We start from the raw sequence: 20,342 nt of genomic DNA, 5'->3' as shown, positions 1-20,342 counted from the left end.
GTTTCTACTTTTCCATTTTTGTCTATAAAGGATAAGTGTCTAATCGAGAATATTTTTGGTTTCATCAAATGTGATTTGTTTCCTTCCATGAGATATTATGTATGCTTGTTCTCTTTGGGTGTGGGAACACTTGATACAGCAGAAACTGTCTTGGCCCATGTGTACAATAGCAGTTCATTGTGTGCAAACATGTTTCCAGCTGTCAAAATGAGTGATTTATTTTACTTCATATAGTCTTGGAAGCTACATAGGACTTGCTGTGTTCTGTATAGGGATGGTGGATTTTATACTATCTGTTGTTCCCCGTGAGGTAAAAATACCCTTTGCCAATTCATATTTGTCTTTGTATTTCTTCTTCTTCTAGGCATGGCCCTGAACTTGCTAAATAAAGTCATTGTAAACAAGCCCTCATCTTGTGTCTACTGTGAAGTACTCTTTCCTAAGACTACTGAGAGTGTCATTGGTGGCTTTTCCAATTTACTTTCCTAGAATGCATCATGTTCATTTCATATGATATCTTATATTTTGCTGGATTTGCTGGGTCACTTGCCATGAGCTAGTGATTTGTACATTCTTATTTCTTTACGTGTCATTGTCAAGTTTTCCAGCAAGGTACCATTAGCCTCACAAATGAACTCAGGAGTGTACCATAATTTTTTATTCACTTTGAAAGACTAGAATTAATACTTTGTTGGGTATTTAAAGATGAATTTGAAGCCAACTCTTACCTGTACTTTTATAGATTACCACTGTGTAGACTGTCTTTGTGTCTTCAGTTCTCTAGGTTGCTTTATTTTCCTGCTGTCTGGACATTTTTAGAACATTACCCAAGGATCTGGAAAGGCAGAATTCTGTGTGGTTAAGACCTAGAGAGTCAATGCAACCTTGAGATGAAACAAATGATAAAGAGGCAGTAATTGTATACCTTCCAGGCATAAAAACATCTTGTCTTAAGGAATTCTAATTACAATAAAGTGGAAGGTTACTGAAGGATTGACTTTGTGGCAGGTGTTAAGAATGGCACTTATTTTCCCTCAGGATGTAAGGTGCACCTGGACCAGCAGCTATAATTGTATGCAGCATATGATTATGCTATGATTATCCCTACTCAAGACTCAGCTGCCTTTCATATCACCAAAGACAGATACATGGGCTTTATCCTTGTAGTTGATAGTATCATAGTTACTTCATTTTCTTAGAGAAAACAAATTGCTTTCTGTTGACTGTTTTGCTACATAGGAGAAATTTCAGGACCCTTTGTACATTTATAGTCACTGCCTGGCAGAACAGAAAAATCTTAGTGGACTCTTGTTTTCCATTTCTAAAGCTACACATTTCAATTGTTTCTTGCAAGCCAGGGGAGTGACTTGTGGTAGACACAGTGGCCTCCTCAGGCCTATATGGGCTCTCATATCCCATTGGTTACATGTCCCAGAGTCCTCAGAATATAACGGTTGTCCTGAGCCATAGTCTGAGAATCCAGTAAGATGTAGATATTTCTCTTTTTCTCCTATTGTTTTCAAAAGGCTTCAATTTGAAGTAAGGATGACAGAAGTATTCATGCGAGGATGTCCAAAATATTTTTAGCATAGGTGCTTTCTTTTATATAATGTTCTAGTTTCATTAAATGACTTTGGTAGTAGATGGGTGGGCTGTGACTTTATGAGGACACTGGCTGCGGACTACCATTTTATTATAATGTTTAGACCTCTGCTTTCAAGGAATGGAGGATTTTCTTAGGTCATAAAAATCAAGTGAGGATTGAAGAAAGTTGTCCTTCTGCTTTCTTCAAGACTCTACAATCAATCCACCATTCAAACCAGGTCGTTGACTACGATGTTTCTTTCCCTGTCCTTGGGCAACAGGGGTGATGTGGAAACTCGCTTCAGTGCTGAGGTACTGCTCACACAGGTGCTCCTCATATCTTCATAGAAGCAATGTCTGTTGCCAATTAAACTTAGCTTAGCAACAGAAACAGAAGGCAGGAAAAAGAATGCCAACTCTGGTCACAGTCACCATCAGAGGACAGAGCTTATTTCCTTGTCTCTGGTTCATCTTTGACTGTCCAGGTTTTTAATGACATGATGCGAATTTACTTGGTGTTTAACTGTGCTTTGGAATAAAATATACCTGTTATTGTTTTAAAGTATATTTGTAAAGTCAAACGAATGTGTGTTATAGTGAGCATGACTGAAAAAGAACAAAATCAAAGTACTAAAATGCATGAACAAAATAATGGGGCAATTTTGCAAATCCTTTCATGTATAGTGAAATATAATAAATACTTTATTATTCTTTATATTTAATTTAATTTTGAATTTCATATAGTATACAGTTCATTGTGTCTATGTACTTGTAACATCATGTTTAATTATAGCTGTAATAGGGGCACATAGGGAAGCATTGCTTATAGATGTCCCCATATCTGAGTCTGGTGAGATGACTCAATAGTTAAGAATGGAAGGGACAGTAGGTCAGGAAATCAAATAGAAATATGTAGCAGTGGGGGATGGGGAACTAGGGGTAGCCACTAGAAAGTCCCAGACACCAGAGAAGCAAGAGGCTCTGAGAACAGAGAGGACTTTAGCTGAAATATGCATCAAAGGAGAGATAGAACCTATAGAGACCACCTCCAGTAGATAGGCACAGCCCTCAGTTAAGGGATGGGGCTATCCACCCATCTCAGAATTGTTAACCCAGAAATGTTCCTGTCCAAAGGAAACATGGGGGAGAATGGAGCAGAGACAGAAGAAAAGTCCATCAGGAGACCGTACTACCTAGGGATCCATCCCACCTGCAGACACCAAACCCCAACACTATTGCTGATGTCAAGCATCACAGTCAACCATTGGATTGAGCCCAGGGACCCCAATGGAAGAGCTAGGGGAAGGACTGAAGGAGCTGAAGGGGATTGCAACCCTATGGGAAGAACAATATCAACAATTTCAACCGCCCAGAGCTCCCAGGGACCAAACCATCAACTAAAGAGTATTCATGGAGGGATCCATGGCTCCAGATACAAATATAACAGAGAATGGCCTTATCTGACATGGATGGGAGTGGAGACACTTGGTTCTATAGAGGATTGAAGCCTCAGTGAAGGGAGATGCTGGAGTGGTCAGGCGGGAGTTGGTGAGTGGGTGGAAGAACACCCTCGTAGAAGCAAAGGGGATCGAGGGGTTGTCAAGGAATAACCGGGAAGAGGGGTATCATTTGAAATGTAAGTGAATAAAATTATTTTTAAAAAGACAATAAAGGCATAAGAACTCAAAACAAAAAAGAACAAACAAAAAACCAAACCAGTACCACCACCACCATCACCACCACCACCACCCACAATTGTTGGTGGTATGCAGAGGATTTGAGTTTGGGGCTCAGTACCCTTGTAGAGCAGCTGACAGTCACCCATAACTGGAGCTCTAGAGGATACAAAGGCCTCTTACTGCCCTTCATAGGCATCTTCACTCACATGCACACACGCATATATTAACAGAGTTAAAAAAAATCTAGAGGCAAAATACTTTATTTTTCACAGAACCTTGTCTATTTCAGGATGCTTTTATTGTTTTATCAGTGAAAATATAACAAAATTTAAGATGATTTGAAAACAAGATTTCCCCTGAAAACACTGTAAGCTTTTGTTTCATTTGTTCAGACGAAGCTCTCATTCTCAAGTCTAGGCTGGCCCTTCTTGCCTCAGCCTACAGGTGTGTAAGGACACACCTGGCAAGGGCTCAAATTACCTGTTTCATCTACTGTGATATTATTGTGGAGAGGGCCATGATCTTAGTTTCTGATTTTTAAAAATAAACTTGTATGTATTCATGGGCATGTAGTAGAATCAGTTCTCTGCCTTTAAAAGTCTTTTCCAGTATATGTCTAAGAATGAGTGTCTGTTCTTCCAATTTGTCCTTCCTTTCCATTTGAATCAAAAAGTTCCTCCCCTCTTACTCATTGCAGAAGGGGGTGTGTTCCAAGATCCCCAGTAGGTGCCAGATTTCACAGGTGGTACAGAATATTCTATATACTGTATTTTTTCTATATATACTTAACTTCAATGTAGTTCCGAACATTCAGCCATTTACTTAAAGGAAGCATTTTACAGCTTCTCTTTGTTATAGCTGAATTGCTACCATCACTTCTCTTGTGACAATACTTAGTTGAAGATAAGACCCAGAATACCATTACAATGTACCTGCTAACTAAGATAGGCATTAAGTGCATAATGGGGATATAGCATGTATTTCTTTAATAAAAGATTGATTCACAGGGTGATGTGCATTTTATTACACTACTGAGCATAACATACACTTGAGTTTTCCATTTACTATTTTCAAGCAATGTTTAACAGCAGGTAACTTGAACTACAAAGGGAACCAATGGACCCGTGTTTTTATTTTAAATCACATATGCAGTTATAGTAACTAGTTCATTACCACATTTCAAACAGTCCCAAATGTCTTTCAATCTCCTGTTTTGCCCCTGAAGAGTTTCAACTGTATATCAGCATTAAAACCTGTTAATGTCCCACATCTTCTGCATCCCCACAGGATCAGTATAAAAGTATGAGTGGTTTGGGTCTAGGGAGATGATTCAGTGGGTAAAATCATGTACTACACAGTGTAGGCAAGGCTGAGAATCAAGCAAACATAGGAGATGGGGGATTCTTGGATCTGTTGTCTTCTAGCCTGGTTCAAGGGGATAAGATGGAGAAGGAGAGAGCAGGACACCTGACATCCTCCGCTGTCCTCAACATGCATGCATGAACACACAACACACACACCTATACATCTAACACACACACCTATACATCTCTCACACACACTCACAAAAACACACATACAACACACACATACAGAAACATACACACACACAAAGACACACAAAGATGCACATGCTCACACATACACAAACACACCACACCACACCCACACCCACCCATCCACCCACACACACACAAATACACACACCAACTAGTTTGCAAACTGCAGTGTTGTAACCAGAGGGTTGCTCAAAGAATAAACTGCAACCAAGTTTCAGGATGGCACAAAAAGCCTGTCTCCTGGGGAAAGAATCAGAATTCTAACAGGTCTTTGCAAACTCCAGCATTGCTTTATGCCTGGTCTCAGTACCCGCTGAAGAGCCCTTTTCTAGTCCTGTCACGTGCTCTCTCTCATGTTCCTCCCCTTTCTTGTATGCCCTTGTTCACAGCCTAGGTGTTAGACAACTCTACCTGACCTTTTCTCCAGGAGATTGGCATTGCTGGTTCCCCTTTAAATACTGTGCTTTCTACCAGGTAGAATGGCATGCCTGCATCTCCAGGGCAACCGCCTCTGACCTCCCAGTTACTCTCCTTATATCCTCCTATTTGGTTTTCATCAAATTTATTGGCATCAAATATTTTATTGCTTTTGAATACTTCCTGTTGTCTCTCACTGTGTACAGGGAAGAACCTTATGTACTTCATGGCTGACGTGCTCCACTTTTTACATTTCTTGAATGGCAGGCAGAGTGCTCCCTTTGCTAATGAACAGTTCTAAAAATAAATTCTTTTGGTATAAATACTTGAAACTTAGTGGACTCATGATGTTTTAGCTTCATAGTCTTAATTCTACAATACAATCATCAGTACGTGCATTACTCCAAGAAAGATTGCATTTACCTTTTGTGAATATTCTTTATACAAGTTGACAGTACACTCAATATCTTGTTTTCTAGGTAGGATGGATACAGAAATAATATCTGTGTGCTCTTTGCAAAAATTAACACATTTTATTAATTATCTAGCACATTTTCTTTTTTTTTTAAAGAGTCATTGTTTAACATGTGGACAGGTTGAACTTGCACTCATGAATTTCTTGTTCCAGTCTTCTGAGTACTGTGATTATGGGGATGTGCACCATGCCTTTTTAAAAATTAGCATCTGCTGTAAAAAGTCAACAAATATTACTCTATTATTACTCTATTATCCCACGTATAATAAATTTACCTTTTTTTTCTAGGCCTAAAAATATGTTTTATTTGCCGAATATGTGTGTGGGTACTAATATAGTTATCTGAATACATCTTGCTTCTGAGAACTTTTAAGTTAAAGAACTTGAACCAAATAGTAATAAGAACTTCTTAGATTCTCAAAATCATTTATATATATTTCTTTATCAGGGGAGAGCCTAATTAAATTAGTTCTCATAATTGTGCCTGCCAAGGATCCTCTCTACAAAAGGAACATTGGAATATACATGTATAGCTCTTACCCTAGCATCTGTAGATACATGACTGTATAAGCCAGTCATTGGCTTTCAAACTGTGTGGGTGCTCAAGTCTCTTAGATAAAACGACCTAGTATTAGAATATGATATTCACAGCATCCTTACTTTAAATTATCTCCAGTGATTTAATATAGCACAAACACCACATGGGCAGTTGTTACAATGTGTTTGCTGGTTAAGGACATGTAGGGCTGACTGCAAACAGGACAGTTTCCTAGACTTCATGAAGTCTAACAAATCATAGCTTCTATTTTCAAGAATTCTACCACCTTACTTTGTTCAGGAGCATTTTTATTTGCCTCCTTTGTCTTTTAAACTGTCTACAAGTCTTTAAGAAACAAAGAAAGCAATTCCAGCTTTTTATAAGTCTCTCTTATAAAAGATACTATATAAACTTGGAAACAAGGTTGCAAAAGCCAGATACTTTTTGTTTGTATTTTCTATTCTTTTCCATACTCATGGATACACACAAAGTTATATTCCCAAAGGAATAGAGTATAGTATACAAATGTTTAGAATATCTCATTGATCTGCTGTATTTTCTGCTCTGATATTTAAAGTTCCATACTCTTTTGGAGTTTGGAGCAAACAGATAGTTTGCTATATTCTTTTAACAAAGTGGAGGGTAGGGTGGACTTTGGTCACACAGTGATAAACAGGTCTTTATTATTTTGGACACTGATACAATGAATCTAGTGAGCATTCTTCCCAAACTAGCATATGTCCTTTTATTACAAGCATGGTGAACATTTATGATAAGGGTACAAGTTTGACTTGCTGTAAAATTAGCTGATACCATTACCTGGACATTGAGTAAAAGTATAATACAAGATGTGTTTTCCCAGTTTGATTGACTTTAAATCAGTATACTAATATATACTGTAATGTATGGGATTTTTAAAGCTTAAAGAGACTGAACAGATAATATTTATCCATCATCATTTTATACAACTTTCAGATATTTAGAAATATCTAAATATCTTTAGAATGAAAATACATTTGTATGTTAATAAAGTATAATTAAACCTTTATTTTCTTTATTAGAATGAAACAATGAATCAAATGAAACAAGAAAAATGGCAAGGAAAGATTTAGCATAAAACAATATTTCTTAAAGGAGAATGTCAAGAACTTTATGAAAATATTCACATTGCTTATAAGTGCATGGCAGAGTCCAGTCGTTTACCATAAAAAAGCAAATAAATTCATTTCCTTCAAGCTACAATTTAGGGCCTTACATTGGGAGTGGACCATTCCTACATATATGGTTTCTGGTTTTATAATGAAAATAAATTATTATCTCTGGAAGACTATCTGGATGTGTTCTTTCTTAAGCCACAACCCTTCCATACTAAGAGGGAATTCATTGATTGTTCTATCTTTCTTTGCCAGAGAAAGATGTAATTAGAACAGGCCTAAACAAAATATCATAAAGTCAAAAAATAACGATGGAATATTTAAAATTATAATTATTGAGTGAAGATTAAACACCTATCTTCTTCAGTATGGGCTTTGCAGTCATTTGCATATTGTATTCAGCCAACAATCACATTTTAATTTTTAATTAGTAGACATTAAAATATAATTAGCAGCAAATAACAGAATGACAAAGCTATGAAAAAAAGTCTTGAAGAACAAAGGAAGCAGCATTATTTAGTCAGAGCGTGAAGTGCTCTTCCAGGATCTTGGGGAGTCAAAATGTCTTCTTAGCTCTCACACTTGGCCTTTCTTTTTCTCTGAGATAGAATATTGATAACACGAGGGGATCTGTCAAAAACTAGGTGTGCATTCCTCAGACTCAAGATCCCTAGACCTTAATAAATACATGTGTAAAAGAACACAGCAAATTCCAACATAGCATACACAGAGCAAAAATTAACTCATTTATCAGAGACATACACAATTTTAAATATTTCCAGAAGGAAGGACAACGGAGACAAACTGTAGCTGTCAAATCAGTGGGACAGAGAAATACGCTACAAAATTCACACAATACATGAGTTACAAATGAAAAAACAAAGGCTTTGGGAAAAGAAGTTGGTAGCCTAATATATGCTCATGTATATATTTGTATATAGGATGAAGAAAGTCAGCTTGCATGAGCATCATAGCCTATCTACCTTGAAGTCACATCACACGTACTATAAGCAATTTACAGAATTTGCCAGGTTTGCATATACAGAAATTGCAAAATGAATTAAAATACATTGAAATATACCACACTATGTACGAATATAAACCTCCCAGGATTGACAGGGATTGGCCGTAATTGGCACTTGCTACCATTGAACAAAAAACGGCAAACAAGGAGAAGGGAAACTCCAAGAAAAATTCCACGGGGCAAAGAGGAAGTGAGAGAGGACTTTCTTTGATTATTCCATGTATAAAATCAAGTTGTCTGCTGTTGATTTGACGTGTTCAGTCTTTTGCTTTTTGTTTTGTTCCCAGCTGGGGTGCTGTTTGAAAGCAGTTTTCGTTTCTCAGGATTTCCATCTTTGTTTCTTGCAGATTATGTGTCCCTTGGTAGGAAATTGGTGGAATCCATGGAGATATTTGGGATACTCATGTCGTCCAGGCCAACTCCTGAGCAGTCAGTGAAATTCAGGTTTTATTTGTTGAAATAAAAGAGAAAAAAAAATCGATCTCGCAATTAGAAAATGTCCTATCACTTCACATCAATTCTCTTGAAACAAAAGATGAGCCACTTTCCCAAAGAAAATTATTATCAATAAAGCGTGTGATAATGTCTTCACTTATGCTTCCGGAAGCTGATGCTCCTTGTGTAGATAACTAGAGTACAGGGGTGCAGAATGGTGCTTGGAGTTTAGGGTCAACTTTGCTGTCCGCTCCGTAGATTTTACAGGCGATTTGCTCTTTGCTTTAAGAAGAGAAAGTGATATTGGAAAAAAGTCAGCACTTTAGATTAAAGCAAAGCACCCTTCACAAAGCCACAAACAAGAAGCAGGACAGAAAGTCCATGGCTTGTAGCTATCCTCGCACCTGCGGAAGAAGTTATAAGATATTCGCTCATCTTGAAGATTTCCAATGCTCCTTATTAGGCTGTTTTAAACATATACACATATATATTTAATTAGCTCGCCAGCTTGGCTCTGGTGCTCATGAATGTCTTGGCATGCACTGCAAACAACAACACATACAAAACATTTCAGTCCCAAGAACTGGTGGTGTCTGATTTCAAACAATGCCATCCCGCGGCTGGGAACTCTGAGAACGAAGGAATCCACTTTTCCCTTAAGAAATTGTGTGAGGACCACTTCTTGGGGGTCATTCGGTCATTTCTACCCACGTGCCTGAGAGCACACTCCCTATTTCACTAGTGTGTTAGTGTGAAAAGTGGAGGAGAAATCCAAAGCTTACGAGCGACGTGCTGGTAAGTGCTGAGGACTGTGGTGGAGGCCACGGCCTCTTAGTGACAACTTTCAGAATATGACCTTTCTCAAGCTTTATCCCTCAAGTCTAGGGATGTCAGTAATGAAGAAGCTCTGAAACTAGTTGGGTATGGTAGGGAGGGAATCAATGTGTGTTGTCACAATTCTTCCTTTATTATCCAGTCAACTTCTAGCCTTAATGACGTATGCATAACTCTTAGAGTGACAAGGGACAAACACATGCTTCCTTCTTTGTTTGTTTAGTTGGAGAATGGTTATAAGGAATTGGAAAGGGTAAGAACTCAAATTTTTCAACATTTCAGTGAAAACACGTCAGCTCTTTAATTGCAATGGTAGAAATTGGTGCATTCGAAGAGCTGCTTCAGAGTAAATATGTGGGACTTTGAAATGGCCCACTGAAAGACTCACATTTCTGTGATTTTTGTCAGGCTTCTCTGTGCTGACTCTAATTTGCTTGTCTAGACGGTGGCCTGTGTATGGCCCCTTGTATCTCCTTCCATCAACCTAAGAACTGGATGTTCTGTAAGTGCTCTGAATCCAACTTGTGTGAAAAGTTCAGAGACCCAAAAGTTACTCTCATTCCCTGTGTGGCTCTAAGTACAGAAATCATGCAAGAAAAAAAGAACATGTATTCTAATCCACTGTTTGCAACTAAGCGTGTACTTATGTTTGATTTTTGAAGAATGATATCTGACAGAAAGAAAACAGCAAATTACTAACAGTTCACTAAATACCTGATTGCAGTTGATTGGACACAAATATATATGTGACCAAGAGAAGTTTGTAAAATGATAAAAGTACCACATCTTGGAAAAAGGATTCACTCCAGGAATTATTTTGTGCAATAGCAGGTCCTTTCCCAGGGTGAGTGTTAAGATGTTGGGTTCTACCTGAAATTGCTGTTTTCTGATGCTCCTTTCTTAGATCTACCCTTTCTAGAACATCCCAGACCCATGATCCTTCTAACACATTTGATAAAAGAGCAGCTGCTTCCTTTTGACTCAGCATTTCCTGTCCTATGTCTAGCGTGTGCAAGTTAAAGCGTAATTTACATGAATGGTTTAAAGGGAAATAAATAAGCCAGTCACACATGGTTGGAAAAGGCCACTGGAATTTGAATCGCCTTCTGACATACAATCCACCATTGGAACACAGACCTTTCTCTTTGTCCAGGTTGGAACCCTTCATCCACTCTAGTTGCATGCGTTCACTTGCACATTAGTCGAATTTATTTCTGCTGCACAATCCTAAGACTTTGTTCTCTCTAGTAAGTTCTACATCCTGTTTCATCACATCACGGAGTGGTTTTTCACTTCGTTTTGTGTCTTGAGTGGAGATGGACTCCTCAGTGAAGTTTGAAGCTCTAAACTGCTGTAATCTGTCTTATGTATGTTACCAATGTCACTGTTTTTATTAAGATTCATACTGTTTTCAGAACACAATATTGTCATCCAATATACTCTTGTTTGTTACATAGAAACATTAAAAGTATTGGGTTTTTTTTGTTTTTTTTTATATATTTTTTTTTGTTTTGTTTTTTTGTCGAGAAAAAAACCAGCAACACCTCAGGTACTCTTCTCATTTTCCCATACAGAAATATTTCACTTTTCTGGGATAATAAGCCAAGGTACAGTCAGAAGTCCTGAGTTCCAACTTCTTTTGTTCACCTCTGAGATTTCCAATGAGGCACTTACTTATTATATGTCTTATAAAATTACCCTAACTGTGCATATATTATAATATTTTGACTCTTTTCACATTATTAAGCCTGATCTGACTTAGAATAGATTGGCCTGCTTTGTTTCATTTAGTGTCCTTTCCTCTATTCCCAGGTCAACCATGGAACCTATTACTTGCCATAAATTATTATACATTTAAGCAATCATTGCCCTCAGATGCCCTGTTGTACTCTGTATTATTTTTTCTCCAGAGGATGGGGCATTCTCTCTTCTGAACTTTGCAAGTATTTTGATTCTGCTTCTCTTGTCTTTTCACATAGTTAACATTGTTTGCAATTAATTTTCTTTTTACATTATCTCATTGATAGAAGAGTGATTCATTAAAAGCAAAGAACTGAATTCATTTAAACAGTTGGTAAATTTGCTGTAAACATGCTGTTCATATATATATATATATATATAAATTTACAGGTTTCAAACTTTCATCTCTAATATAAAATACTCTGTGAAGAGGGGAAATGTTATTATATAATTGTTGGAAGAAAATATTCAGATAGTATATCTGGGCTGAGAGAGGTCAGATCTGACAAAGAGCCTTTTCTTCCATGGTTCATAAGTTATGTCCCTTAGCTTGTAGCTAGCCAATAATTGTACCTGCCCCACCCTCCACGATCCTTAATCATGTTCGTAGGGCACTTTTGGGTGCTAGCCCCATGTCTGTGCAAGATGGTGGAGGTATTTTTTCTATTGTAAGTAGAAAAGAACTATTCAAGAAGTCTTAAAAGTCTGTGAAATGCAGAAGCCTAGCTCCCATTTCTTTGAGGCCTCATGGTTTTTGCATTGCCTCCAAAGTTGCAGACAAGCCTGCAATCCTCTGGAGTGTGAGAAATGAGTCTTACCAAAGAGAAATGAAAAAAAAATCTTAGCAATTTCATCATTGTCATCATCAACATCATTAGCACCACCACCACCATCACCATTATTGTTATACAATATAACAGAAGTTCACTTGTTTATTTTTTAAAAAATTCAAAATTGACCCAAGCTCAATAGTCAAGACTTGGCAACTTCCTAACTGAGCCAGAAATGGTATGTATTACCCAGCCTTCTGACATTATCTGGTCCTACTATTATCCTCTGTCCCAAGTCATCAACAGAGATCGCATTTTAAAGAGGCTCATACTCTATCTTCCCCTTACTTGTTAAATCTGTGCCAGCAGACAAATTGTTTCTTTCCTCTTACCCCTTGCCCTGACACCCTACCAGGTAGAAGAATCTTGCTCCCCTGTCCCACACTATACTGTCAATTTATCATTCATTTGAACTATACAAGGTATGTTTATGGTCTACAAAATAGCTAAGACATATGAGGGAGCTAGTATAGATCAATACAGTAAACATTTATAGACAGAGTTTTATTCCTAATAGCAATACCAGATGCTTAGTGCACAAATTAAGAACACCAACATCACCCAGTCTGAGATACACAGAGAACAGAATAGGGCAAAAGCACAGGCAAGAATCCTAGGTAGAGTCAGCTAAGAGCCCTGGCAAGCTCTGGACTGAGCTCTGGGACCATGACAGTGCTTCAAGAGCCTCGCCTTTGTTTGCACATCATTTGAAGAGTGTGCTCGAGAGATAAACCTCTGTCACATACGTTTTTTTCTGCTATGACTTGATACATGTTAGATATGGATATATCCCCATGTCCAAGAGAACTTTAACTAAGGATTTATAATGTTTCAGATAGCATATAACACCGTGTTTTGAACTTTTCAAATCATAGACTTTCAGAGTTTAAAGTTTCCTCAAAGCTTCTTAAGTGTTTGAGTGAGATGTGGGTTCACCCTTATTCGGACATGGTTTTGGCTAAGAATTTCTTTTTTCAAGATTTTAACCCAAGAGAAAAAAAAAGGGATTAGTTAGGCGTTGAATATTCCATTATTAGTTAGCTATGGGAATGGAAGGAATAGCAAAGCTCATGGCTTGGAAGAATTACCAGCAGGAGCAAATAACAAATGACCAAGTGGGAAGTGAAAAGAAGAGCTTCAAACTTTAACTCAGGCAAAGATTATTTAAATATCCACTGTCTTTTGACTTAGAATAATTTTTATGCATTACTTTCCTATGCACATAAAACTAGAATAGAAGTCTCTCTACTGAAAGTGTTGTACACTCCATGTGTGCTGCCCGAGAATCTCCTTGTCTTCTTTTCCCTGACCACCTAGTATCATAAACGGCAACAAGAAAAAATGGAGCAGGATATTCTCTGCCTGTGTAGCTCCACTAGTCAGAACGTAGCGTATTTATTTTGCAAGAATGAACTACTCATCATACGACTAGAACTCCTCCAAGATAAATGCAGCCATAGACTGATATTTTGTTGTCTGAGAAGAAGTCCATGCTTCTATGCCCTTATAGACCCAGAGAAGACAGGTCCCTTTGACATACTTTACTTTATTACAAACGTCAGCTTTAAGAAGTGAAAGTGACTGTGGGAAAAATTGATCTAACTTTTGAAGAAAATTTTATTCCAGTTCACTTGTAATAAATCATTACCAAGGGGAAAGCTCAAATAATAGATTTTATCCTAGAATATTTTTAAGGATGATAGCTTTTTATTAAAAATCCTAAGGGTCCAGTGACAATTTCTTTGAGAAATTTAGCTTCTATGAAGATGGGGACATCATTTTGACTTGATAGATATATTACTGGCTTTGCTGTGTCCTGCCATGTTGGCTGCTTCATATTCTTTTCTTGCTTCCCTTTGGCTGGCAAATCACAGCCTCTTCTAATTAGAGAGCTTTCTACTGAGGATCAAAGAGAAAGTTTAATTGTCCCTCCATTCCAGGTCTAAAAGACAAGATGAATCAGTGCATTGTAGGCTCAACTGAGAGACGTTGGCTCATGTCTGGAAAGTGATCAAGGTGGAAAGTGATTGAGGAATATGCCCAGTGTCAACCTCAGGCCTTCACATACATTGTGTATGAATGCATAGATAAACATTATAAAAGATGTACTATGATCTTGGAAGGAAGCAATATTTCTCTTACAGATCCAGTCTTCCTCAGAATGTGGATACCTAAACTTTGAAGTGACTGATTTTAGGCAAAGAGAAAGTCTGGAACATTCTGTAGTGATTGGGGCATTATTCAAGCACCTTGTCATTTAGACCCAAGTTTTCTGTGTCTCAGTTTCTAATGTATTGGGATTGTAAGAGGCCTTCATGCTCTGCCTGACACTCATGTGGATATTGAGGATTTAAATAATGGTCTTCATGCATGGGAAGTGCTTCTCTCCACTTAGCCAATTCTCTAGTCCTGAACTCTGCTCCTTACACTTAAATAGAAGTATTCTCTTACTGAGCCAACGTCAGCCTGCCATCATGCAGCACCTATTTAAATACATGTTCATAGTGATGTCCAAGTAAATCTGATCTTTTCCATCTTGTAACCATGACATGATGAATTATGACAGGACAATCTAATGTTCTTCGTCACTTTTACCTCTGGTTATGATCCTGTGAACTAGCTACAGACCCCTTTAAAAACAAAAGTAGGGTCTATACAATTTGTTCTGGTTTACTTATCTGGTAGTCACCGTCATTGACTTTCCAAATGCAGATTATGTTAACTGTAGAACTCAGATGATTACCAGTTAATGCACTCCATATTTTCATCTTCATGCTCCCACAAATCTAACCTTTGCCAATCCTGACTGCTAAAAATAGAAGGGAATCTGAGTGGATTTCACAAAATAGAAGCAAGAAGAACAAGATTTGGTAGATAAATAGAAGGTTCCAAAGAAGGACCTTTGAAGTATCATGCTTTAATAAGAATTCTAACGTCTAAGTAAGAACTATGTATAATTAATCCTAAATATCCTGGGATATAAGTAAATGCTGCTAGTGTGGCTAAAACTAGTTACTCATAGAGTTTATGCTTTCTGCAGGTATGTGTTTATTATTAGTTAGCAAACCTTCCTATAAAGTAAAGGTAGGTATCAATTCAGACTCTGAATATTGAAATTCTACACATGTGGTTTTCCTACACTGATAATATTGAATAGCTCTAAGTTTAACTATGGTATTATGTAAGTGGGCAATGAAGGTGACAATGGGAGGACAATGGCACTGGAGTATGGTGACAGGAGCTTTGCACATGGTTCACCTACCCAAGAGCAGCAAGATGGCTGACCTTGAAGGAGGAAGCCAATACAAAGAGCACCACAGCTAGAATTGTTGAATGCTAAGTGTAGCCCTCAGAGAAATGTGCTGTAATGATACCCGCACTGATGAAGTAGACGTCAGCATAAATACTTAGGTAATTACTCACTAACTAGTAAAACAAAGAGTGTCTCCTTCATTTCCCGCGTCTGCACAGACCTCGATCATCAAGGACATCAAGACAAATTCTTTATCAAAGAAGGAAAACATCTCACGTTAAGAACCAAAAGACAGTGGAGGAAGGAGTGAAAGGAAGGAGACCAGCAGGGGTCAAGACACAACTTCACATTCCTGAGGCTTCTTAAATAAATTGAGATGATGTCACCATGACATGGAAAATGATAATTTCACACAATTTAAAACTTAGCTTTCGCTGTTCAGGACATTTTTATTTTTGAGGAGGCAATGATTGGAGCAACGAATATGAACAAAACAAGGAAGCCATCAGTGTCGTGTCCTTAACAATGCAGCTCTTCAACACAAAGCAAAGGGGTAAGACTCTCTAAGAGCTGGCAGGGAATAGAGAGGCAAAGATTAAAACAGACACAGAAGGAACACCCATTCAGAGCCTGCCCCACATGTGGCCCATACATATACAGCCATCCAACTAGACAAGATGGATGAAGTACAGAAGTGCAGGCCGACAGGAGCCGGATGTAGATCTCCTGAGAGACACAGCCAGAATACAGCAAACACAGAGGCGAATGCCAGCAGCAAACCACTGAATTGAGAATAGGACTCCCGTTGAAGGAATCAGAGAAAGAACTGGAAGAGCTTGAAGGGGCTCGAGACCCCATATGTACAACAATGCCAAGCAACCAGAGCTTCCAGGGACTAAGCCACTACCTAAAGACTATACATGGACTGACCCTGGACTCTGACCTCATAGGTAGCAATGCATATCCTAGTAAGAGCACCAGTGGAAGGGGAAGCCCAGGGTCCTGCTAAGACTGAACCCCCAGTGAACTAGATTGTTGGGGGGAGGGCGGCAAGGGGGGGAGGATGGGGAGGGGAACACCGATAAGAAAGGGGAGGGGGGAGGGGGATGTTTGCGCGGAAACCGGGAAAGGGAATAACACTTGAAATGTATATAAGAAATACTCAAGTTAATAAAAAAAAAATCTCAAAAAAAAAAAAAAGACTCTCTAGGAGCTTTAATTAGCTTAGTGCTATGGTTTTTGCCCATTTTACAAATCTAGCTGCTTTAAATGTTTCTGCATTAAGATATTTTATAAGGTATTTGCATAACTGAGATTATCTTCCTAGCCATCAGCATTAAATAATTAGATATTCTAATATGAATACTTTTTAAACTTGTCTCCTTGTCAAAACATGAAAACAATTGATCAACCAAACTTGGTAACAGAGAATGTTCCCCTAACCTTCTAAATACAACTTGTGAGTAAGTATCACTTGAAATACCAGTATGGTTTAATGAAGAGGGGTCCCAGTGCTACTTTCTGGTTTTCTCTTGCCATTATTACATAAGTGGCTTGAAGCTATTTTCTTAAACATTAACTAACTTTTATAAAACTGTACAGATCTTTTTTTAACAATAATGTATCCTGGTGGTTTTTACTGAGATAAATTAAAACCTAAATCTTCAAATCTAAACATTCTTTTTACCCTAATTATATTAGCTAAACCTGAGGTACTACAATAATATTAAAAGCACAGAGATGTAATTCATAGCCCTAAATCTTCAATATTTTAGATGGTTTGAAAGAGAGTAAGTTGTTTTTAAACTGTATTTAGGAGTTGTAATTGTATTGGATCTTTTTTAATCAGCATCTTTCTACATTAATTAAAGCTAGAATGGGAAAGTTCCCTTCAAACCACATGAGCTTGTGAGGTCAGAAAAGTTATAACTGAAATATTTTACAACTGGCTACAAAAGATGCTTTTGTATATTTGTTCATAAGGCATTGAAATGATACAAGAAATGAACTGATATTACCATAGATTTTGTCACAGCTTTAATTATACCTTTACATAGAGTATCTGACTAAATTATTTAATGCTCACCAAAATGTTTATTATGATTTTGAAGATAAAATTGCTTCCTTTAATTTCATCTTCTGTCTTTATTTTCCCAATAGTTCTATAATTGTCTGCTTAATGGAACCAGGTCTTGAAAATATACAGAGACTGTGAAATAGTCAGGTGAAATGCTGATGCCGCTTGTTTATAAATCTTTCTGGGTATGGATTCATTTGACATTCCGAGTGCTGACACATCACACATCCTCTTAATATTTCTTTGAATTGTGAGGCTAAACCACTTCATTGAGAGGGCAAAAGATTGCATATTTTATTTATGGCCATTATGCGTGCTTGACTTACAAATTCACCAGGCTCAAATTTTTCTGCTTAGAAACAATGATTTTGATAGAGAAATTTTCCATTCCGTGTCCAGAAAGTATGGTGTTGCATATGTGTATGTGGATATAAGATGCCTAGTTTTATATCCTACATGAAATTCTAAGTATAATACTTTCATGACAGGTCTTCACTATAAACATGTGAATGTGTATAACATGCATCTATTTTAATTTTGTCACATAGCTGTATTATTTTACTTCTCTGATGGCACTGTCATGAGATGCCTGCTTTTATTTTTCCACCAGGCACAGTTTAATCATTAATTTTTTTTTAATTACAGCAAAGTATTAAGTTATTTTACTGATAATATAAATACGAACATCAAATGTTAACATCTTGACTTTTTAAAGAAGATTTATGTATTTATTTATTTAATGTATATGAGTACATTGTAGCTGTCTTAGACACATCAGAAAAGGACATCAGATTCCATTTCAGATGGTTGTGAGCCACCATGTGGCTGCTGGGATTTGAATTCAGGATCTCTGGAAGAGCAGTCAGTGCTCTTAGCCACTGAGCCATCTCTCCAGCCCACATCTTGACATTTTAGTGTACATTTTCATGTATCATTTTTATTAGTTTTCTATAAACATAGTGATGTTTTGTAGAATGTGGTTTGATAAGGTGTGTGGGGGCTGCCTTAGTGGATCCATAATGAGGCACTCCCTGCCTCCCCTGAGGCACCAGCCACAAGACAGCTGTAATGTGAAGTGAAGCTTATTTTGGGGGTTGGAAAGGGGGCTGAGAAGGGAGTAGAGGCAGAGAAAGAGAGGGGACAGGGAAGTACAGAGAGAAAGAAGAGGCTGGCCAAGAACACAGGGAGGAGAAGGGGAGGGGAGGAGGAGGCCAGAGGGGAGCTCAGAAAGAGAGAGAGTGTGAGAGAGGACAAACAATCCTTTTATAGCAAGCCAGTCTCCTACCTGGCTGTTGGGTAGAGCCTAGAAGAAATGTTAACAGATAGATCAGATTGATTTAAGGTTTTACCTGTGAAATGGCTTCACTTAATGGTTTTTGTACTCTGTAGTTTCTCATGTTATATGATATAACGAATCTTTCTATTGCCAGTATTCTTCCTATAAAATATAGTTTTAGAAGCTTCATAATATTTAATATATGCTTTCACACAGTCATCAGTTGACTTCTCTGGTTTTCGTCACTGTGCATTTTATGTTATAAGAAAACCTGCCATGAGTATGAATGACGGTCAGAAGTTGGCATCTGATTCACGACTGGTCTAGAACTTACTTCTCACAAGTACAATATTGGAGAACAGGAGTCAAAAGCCCCACATTTGACCTTTTCTGTCAAATCAAATTGTTCCTGGGAAGGGTTGTTCTGTCCCAGCACAGAGTGGTAGGACACCGAATTCACTGGGACCTTGACGATCTCATGACCCTAGGCAGCATATGCCACGATCATGCCTGTCAGGTTTTAGTAAAATTACTTAGGATTTTCACTTCGTTAAACGTGTGGCTGACTGCAGAGTCTGACAATGGCGGTACTGCGTGTAGTGATCTGAATGCACAGAGTGATTGTTTATTCAGCTTTAAGTTATCCCAGTAACTCACTCCGTTCCCATTTATGTAACCTGTTATGATTTATTACCTTTTTCAAAAATGACTTTTTAAAAAATATTTTCCTTTTGCACACAATTGAGCATTCCGCATCACGTTCTGACGTTTTCCTCCCTAGGTATTGTACTTGGATACAGGATTGAATTGAGTTTGTGTATTCGTTGAGTTTTTATCCATACCACGTGATTCCACTGCTGAGTAGCTCACATAATCACGGCACATTTTACTGTTGTCACGCTCACCTCATTCCCTAAGGGTTATACAAAAATACAACCTTGGGCATTGTTTCGAGTTTCCACTGAACTTAATTAAACATTTAAATTGCTTACAGTAAAATGTCATTTCCATCTGCTGACTATTCCATAGCCTCAGATTTCTGATTTGACCTTTCAACTTTTGATTTTCTTTCCATTTGGAAATAGATCCTAGGTTGTGGCAAAATGTTTCCTTTTTGCTTCTTTTAATTTTTCCTCTATTTTTTTTCTAACTTACATCGTTTCACACGGTTTCAGAATTTTCCAATCTTTGTTCCCCCTACTCTCATTTGCGTTCCTTTAATTTCTTCTTTTATATTTTATCTTATTGTTTTTTTATTCTTTTTTATTAAAGATTGATTTCTTTATTTATTATATATAAGTACACTGTAGCTGTCCTCAGACACACCAGAAGAGGGCATCAAATCCCATTACAGATAGTTGCGAGCCACCATGTGGTTGCTGGGATTTGAACTCAGGACCTCTGGGAGAGCGGTCAGTGCTCTTAACCGCTGAACCATCTCTCCAGCCCTTTTTTTTTATTCTTTAA

General features: G+C 37.7%; 1 protein-coding gene across 9 annotated transcripts in view; it reads right to left on the bottom strand.

Annotated features, from left to right (window-relative positions):
* The window catches only part of Vstm2a (V-set and transmembrane domain containing 2A), a 243,931-nt gene that overhangs the window by 209,344 nt on the left and 14,245 nt on the right, over nt 1–20,342 (bottom strand). For 2 of the 9 annotated variants that reach the window (XM_039092861.2, XM_039092867.2), the window contains one exon: nt 6,906–9,147. The exons of 3 other annotated variants lie outside the window; for them this stretch is intronic. In XM_039092861.2, the coding sequence (XP_038948789.1) occupies nt 9,023–9,147 (125 nt within the window). In that variant the 3' untranslated portion in view covers nt 6,906–9,022. Of the gene's footprint in view, nt 1–6,905; nt 9,408–20,342 lie in introns of those variants that run through there. 4 more of the 9 variants (XM_039092865.2, XM_063273794.1, XM_039092863.2 and 1 more) reach the window with 2 other exon arrangements.

Source organism: Rattus norvegicus, chromosome 14 (genome assembly GCF_036323735.1).
Source record: "Rattus norvegicus strain BN/NHsdMcwi chromosome 14, GRCr8, whole genome shotgun sequence".
Taxonomy (NCBI): Eukaryota; Metazoa; Chordata; class Mammalia; order Rodentia; family Muridae; genus Rattus; species Rattus norvegicus.
The sequence above is the reverse complement of the archived record's forward strand: the minus strand, read 5'-3'. Positions and strand labels throughout refer to the sequence as shown.